This window comes from Austrofundulus limnaeus, unplaced genomic scaffold, assembly GCF_001266775.1.
Source record: "Austrofundulus limnaeus strain Quisiro unplaced genomic scaffold, Austrofundulus_limnaeus-1.0 Scaffold116, whole genome shotgun sequence".
In the NCBI taxonomy this organism is placed as follows: domain Eukaryota; kingdom Metazoa; phylum Chordata; class Actinopteri; order Cyprinodontiformes; family Rivulidae; genus Austrofundulus; species Austrofundulus limnaeus.
In genome coordinates this window covers 1,281,596-1,287,938 of record NW_013952518.1, presented here as the reverse complement: position 1 = coordinate 1,287,938, position 6,343 = coordinate 1,281,596, and the positions used below count along the sequence as shown (strand labels likewise).

Sequence of the window (6,343 nt, the reverse complement as noted above, 5' to 3'; positions counted from 1 at the left end):
CTCTGCAGCTCTCTGCCTGTAAAGCGATCGGCTCGTCGGCCTTTCAGGCCATGCTGCTTCAATTTACCCTCTGCAAAGACTCCAAACATCTCGTGATGAATCCAGCYGGGCCATCTGCTGCAGAGATGTTATCGGGTCAGGACCACACTTAATCCATAATGTGTTTATGCTGCTGTAAACGGCGCGGCCTTGTACGGACTGATCCTTGAACCCAAAGCAGATTCTGATCACCCTCTGATTAGATAGGAAAGTAAGAAATGAGGCAAGAAGAGCGGTTTGGTGTGGAGGTCTCATGAGCGCAAACAGCTGCTCGAGAGGAAACGTGGGTTTGTTTGTTTTTTTGTTTTCAGAAACAGAACTCCTTTTAGAGACAAAAGTATATTAGCATAAGTATATTTGTTGCAGTTTTACTGAGGTTTTGGGGGGAATAATACAGATAATTCTAAAACTGTGTTACAAAACAATGAACTAAAGAAAAACTTTCAAATGCAAAATAATGCAAATAGTCTTGTTTTTTTTTTTGCGCCACAGTGAAAACACTTTTACGCTTTCACAGCTCTGCTTCATTTACCATCAAACGTGCATAAAGCTTTGTCTGCGGTCGGCCGAGCGCGTCGTGGATCTCGCCGTGTCACAAGACGGCGGGCTTTGAGCTCGACGACTTCTTCGCCAGCTCGGCCCGAATCTGAAGGGGGAACTGGTCCAGGTGCTGGTTCACGCACTGCAGGCAGAACCGCCTGGTGTAGAACAGACTGCAGTCCTGAGCAGGAAACAAGAGAAACAGTAGTTTTGTAATTTTCACTGAGAACATTTGATCAAATAAACGATTAAATATACAAATCAACTTTTTTAATGCACAAAGGCTAGACATGCAACAAAAATATTAAATACATTAAAAAAAACATTTTAACTGTCAAATGTAGCAAAGCTAGTGTTTTTGCAATCTACCTAATCATCACTATTTATGCTTTCACTCATCCTAGCTTTTAGCTATTGTTTTGATAGGYTCAGCTACAATTTAGCTTTATGACTTTTGGCCCCAGTTTTATTGCTCATTTTATCTTTCTGCTACAATTTTCTCAAAAAGCAGCAGTTTTACAAATGTTTAGCTTTTAGCAACAATTGTGCTAAATGTAGCTTTTAGTTAACAATTCAGCTTTAGCAAAGGTTTTGCTAAGTATAGCTTGTGCCTACTGTTTAGTTATTCACAGCCGTTGTCTTTAGTTTCGATCATTTTAATCTTTAGCTACTTTGCTAAATACATTTCTTAACTAACGTTAGCTTTTAGCTGTAGTTTTGTTTTTTAACTTTTGGCAACAGTTTTGCTCATCTTCTGCTATAGTTTTGTCAATTTTTTAAAAATCTATCTTTAGATACAAATTTGTTATTTGTAAGTTTTAGCAACAGTTTTTAATGTAGCTTTTAAGCTACAAGGTTGTTGATTTTAGCCACTGTTTGGTTTCTTTAACAACTCAGCATTATCAGAAAACACAATAACTTTAAAAACATTGATACTGAATCGTCTGCATAATCAGTATCTTAGTACTGTGGSTGTATGAGAACTAGTACACATATATTTTTTTATATTTATATTTCTTTTTGGAACGATCATTTAATGTTTTATTGAAAAGTGAATGTAAAAATAAAAAATCTTGAGCAGAGGCTAAAATCTTAATTTTTTGTGTTTAAAATCTTGTATTTTATAAAAAAGCTTATGTAGTTTTTGATATAAACTTTTTATATTCAAGAAAATAAGAAATTTTCTTATTTATTTATCATCAGAATTAGCATGTTGTGTTTGTGACAAACACAAACAAAGCTCACCGATCCAACACAGACACACTTCCTGCACAAAGTGCAGKTAGAACCCAACACCAGGAACTTCTCCTTGTCCGGACTGAACGGATCTTTAGTCACAAAACACTCCTCAAGCAACCTAAAGGACAACAAGCTGTGTTCAGGCTCAAATCTGGATCATTTTAACGATCATTTGTTTCACACGTAAACATCCCATGCTAGCATGTTAGCGGTAGCATAATGTTAGCACATTAGCATATCTAGCTTCAGAGCGAAATGCTTCTTTGTAACTTACACGATGGCTCTGGTGTTCGGTGGTTTCTGGCCGTAGTAAGTAAACGCAGTACTCAAACCACACAACTGGCATGTAAACGTATTTTGAGAGTTTTCAGTAGCCATCGTTTATGTTAAAAAGCTGGCTCCCGCCGGTTAGCGTGTTTCAGTCAGGCCATCTTGTTCTGAGTGCGCAGCGCCACCACCTGGCCTGGAGGGAGAATAACACCCATTTGAACCCATAAGATAGACAAATGAATTAGGGCAGCTTATAAATTGAGCTCAAGTGACCCAGAAAGATACTTTTAGGTCAGATAAACTAAAATAATTACACATCGGTATAAAATTACTGACTAAAACTTAGAAAATACACTTATCCATGCTTACAAATAAAATGATCATGAAAAACAATTAGGAAATAAAATCATCAGATCAAGCGATGAAACAAGGAAAAAAAAGTTTAAAATTTCAAGAAAGATAAAAAAATACACAAAAATCTTTTCAATGTGTTTTAATGAATAGTTCTTAGTTGTCTTCATTCTGTCAGTAACTTAATATGTGAGTTCAGCAAATGAAACTGTTTTTTTTTTTTATCAATTAATGCAATTATACGTGCTTTACATGATACGAAAATATATAAACCATTTCATTACAACACGGATGCTGATTCAGTCTAATAACAGAAAACAAACCAACAGATTTCCTATTTTGTTGCAATCTGAAGAGTCATAAATCCCTTTCACTGCGATCATCAGACTCTTATTTATTAAATACTACAAACCAGTTCGACAAAAAATAGTGTTTTCTGTAGAAATATTAATACTGACCAAACAACAGGTTAAAAAAATCTGATTAAAGGTGAGCTGTCATGCGTCTGGCTTCCAAACACAATAATATAGTATTAATAGAAATTCACAGTAAGTGTAAATTACAGTAAATGTAAAATTATTTCATGAAACCGGAGCTCAGGAAGCACACATTTGTGGCACGTGACTGAATCATTCAGGTGCTTCTTTAACCTCTAACCTCAGAGAAGAAAAACATGAAGATTTGGCAAGTTTGAATAAATTATCCTGCACAAAAAACATCTAGAAAAGGCTTTCAAGTTCAGTTTTCTTGCATAAAACAGGCATATTTTTTATTGCTGTGCAAACTCTTGTGAAATCCTGTTCAGTTTTTATAGAATGYGTGACATTCAGGAGTCAAACGGCTGCAGCTCGTGTCAGAAATAATATAAAACATCTTTACACGGCTGTGGGTTAAGCTCTAAAAGATCTAACGTCTCTGAAGGAGCCATTACGAGCTGCCTTTGAATCCTGAAACTAAACTGTTTTCACCCCCGGAAGCTGAAAACGAGACGCGAGCGTCGCTGTTTTAATCAGTACATGTCTCTGTAGATTTCCTGCAGCAGCGGGTGCAGCGAGGTGTCCTCCGTCGTCTTGATCTCCTGGACCAGCTGGGCGTGCTCCGTGACCAGTTCGCGCAGGTCGGCCAGCTTCTGCAGCAGCCTGGGGAAGAGGAAGGCGTCGTCTGGGTGGTTGGCCAGCAGGTGGCAGCGGAGAGCCTGAACGATGCTTTCCTGCAGTCGCTCCACCAGAGGTACGTCCACCAAACCTGGTCGGTCTGAGCCGGCGGGGAAAAAAACAATAATATCGTAACAAGATCTTCAAATTTAGCTGTTGAAGTAAAAATAAAAAAATAAAAAAATAAAAATACCTCCACAACAAATGATGGCTGCCACAAAAAGGGCCAGGTCGCTGTCGTCCAGGTCCAGGGAGTTAAACCGCGTGGCGAACTGGAATTTCGGCTCCATCATGTCGCCGAACGGCCGCCGGAGGCTTTTGAGGAACTCTCGGGTGATGAATCCTCCGCCGCGCGCCACCAGCAGGCCGTCTTTGTTCATGCACGAGGCCAGCAGGGTGAACAGGGCTTCGTAGACGGCGTACTTCAGGAGCGTCACCTTTAAAGAAGAACAGGAAAACGTGTGAAAATCCGAGCGGCTTTTAAAATCTTTAACCCCTCTCAGGAAAGACGTGTCCTCACCTGATCGTTTAGGTCCAAGCTCTGGAAGCCCGGCACGGCCTTGGCGAACTCCGTCAGCTCGGTCACCGTCTCCACGGAGGTGCTCTGGCAGCAGTGGAAGAGCCGCGCTTCAGCCTCGCTCTGCTGGAGCTCCTCCCCGTCCAAAGCTGGACTCGCCCGTCCGGCTTSAGGGTCCCCCGTGGGGTCGGGACACTCAAACGTCACCAAGTGGACCGCCAGCGTCCTCTCAGCGAGCTGGAACGTCTCCATGTCGTGAATGACGAAAGGCTGCAGGTGAAGTCGGAGGAGACGTAAGCAGAGGTGACGYATCGAGCCATAAAAAGTGACAAAGCTGATCTTGTTGTTTTGTTTTTTTGTACCGGTTTGTTGGTTTTTCCGGTCAGTATGAGCCGAGCTTTTGCCTTGTTCATGTTGAAGTTCTTGACGTAGGCTTCGTGGATCTGCTTGACCAGGATCCTGTGGTCGGCCTTGACGGGGCTCTCCACCGCCGTCTCCACCACCCTGCTTTCCTCCTTCAGCTTCAGCTTCTCTGTGTGAGGCATGCGACCGAACCGGATGGCTGCGGCACAAAAACCGTTCAGACTGTTTGGACTTTTCAAAAATATTTATGTTTATTTACTAAAAAAATAATAATCCTCAAAGAAACACGTTCAGATCTTTTCAACTCCTTCAAAACTCCTCTAAATCTGCTACTTTCAGTTAGCACTCTGCTGGTTTTAGCTTTTACTACAGTTTTTGTCTACTTAAAAACTGCTACTTTTGTTTTTGGCCGGGCAGCTTTCAGTTTTCCTAATTTTTTTTGCTACTATTCTGCTAGTTTTAGCTTTAAGCTACTTCTGGTTTTACAATTAAAAAGGTACCATTTTTAATTGTAGCTTTTGCTGTTGTGTTTTTTTAAATGTTTGCTAACATTCTGCTCAATTTAGCTTCTGCTATTTATATTTTAGCTTGTATTGTTCTCATTTTGGGTCATGTCCTGATCATTATAGCTTGTTTTTTGATAATTTTATCTTATTTTATTCTTATTTTAGCTAGTGTTCTGATTGTTATACTTTCTATTGTGGTGTTTTAAGCTTGTGATATTCACATATTAGCTTGTATTCTGATAATTTTAGCTTATATTAGATAGTTTCAGCTTGTATTCTGATAATTTTAGCTTATATTAGATAGTTTTAGCTTGTGTTCTGATAATTTTAGCTTATAGATAGTTTCAGCTTGTGTTCTGATAATTTTAGCTTATATTAGATAGTTTCAGCTTGTGTTCTGATAATTTTAGCTTATATTAGATAGTTTCAGCTTGTGTTCTGATAAGTTTAGCTTATATTAGATACTTTCAGCTTGTGTTCTGTTAATTTTAGCTTATATTACATAGTTTCAGCTTGTGTTCTGATATTTTTAGCTTATATTAGGTAGTTTTAGCTTGTATTCTGATAATTGTAGATTATATTAAATTGTTTCAGCTTGTGTACTGATAATTTTAGCTTATATTAGATACTTTCAGCTTGTGTTCTGATCATTTTAGCTTATAGATAGTTTCAGCTTGTGTTCTGATAATTTTAGCTTATATTAGATAGTTTCAGCCTGTGTTCTGATATTTTTAGCTTATATTAGGTAGTTTTAGCTTGTATTCTGATAATTTTAGCTTATATTAGATAGTTTCAGCTTGTATTCTGATAATTTTAGCTTATATTAGATAGTTTTAGCTTGTGTTCTGATAATTTTAGCTTATATTAAATTGTTTCAGCTTGTGTACTGATAATTTTAGCTTTTATTAGATACTTTCAGCTTGTGTTCTGATAATTTTAGCTTTTATTAGATACTTTCAGCTTGTGTTCTGATAATTTTAGCCTATATTAGATAGTTTTAGCTTGTGTTCTGATAATTTTAGCTTATATTAGATACTTTCAGCTTGTGTTCTGATAATTTTAGCTTATTTTAGGTAGTTTTAGCTTGTGTTCTGATAATTTTAGCTTATTTTAGGTAGTTTTAGCTTGTATTCTGATAATTTTAGCTTATATTAGATACTTTCAGCTTGTATTCTGATAGTTTTAGCTTATATTAGACAGTTTCAGCTTGTGTTCTGATAATTTTAGCTTATATTAGATAATTTTACCTTGAGTTCTGATAATTTTAGCTTATATTAGACAGTTTCAGCTTGTGTTCTGATAATTTTAGCTTATATTAGATAATTTTACCTTGAATTCTGATAATTTTAGCTTATATTAGATAC

At 37.6% G+C, this 6,343-nt stretch overlaps 2 protein-coding genes across 2 annotated transcripts in view; both read right to left on the bottom strand.

Annotated features, from left to right (window-relative positions):
* Positions 1-377: 377 nt before the first annotated feature.
* Positions 378-2,273, bottom strand: cdpf1 (cysteine rich DPF motif domain containing 1). The gene is made up of 3 exons (XM_014014567.1): positions 2,093-2,273; positions 1,825-1,936; positions 378-760 (listed from the first exon to the last, which is right to left on the bottom strand). Exons 1-3 carry the CDS (start codon positions 2,194-2,196, stop codon positions 632-634), a joined length of 345 nt encoding a protein of 114 aa, XP_013870021.1. The 5' UTR covers positions 2,197-2,273; the 3' UTR covers positions 378-631.
* A 293-nt stretch (positions 2,274-2,566) lies between these two features.
* pparaa (peroxisome proliferator-activated receptor alpha a) overlaps positions 2,567-6,343 on the bottom strand; it is a 12,830-nt gene continuing 9,053 nt past the window's right edge. Inside the window, exons 5-8 of the mRNA XM_014014566.1 lie at positions 4,473-4,672; positions 4,114-4,380; positions 3,787-4,030; positions 2,567-3,693 (exon numbers count right to left, since the gene is read on the bottom strand). Coding sequence (XP_013870020.1) covers positions 3,449-3,693; positions 3,787-4,030; positions 4,114-4,380; positions 4,473-4,672 — 956 coding nt within the window. The 3' untranslated portion in view covers positions 2,567-3,448. The remainder of the gene's footprint in view (positions 3,694-3,786; positions 4,031-4,113; positions 4,381-4,472; positions 4,673-6,343) is intronic.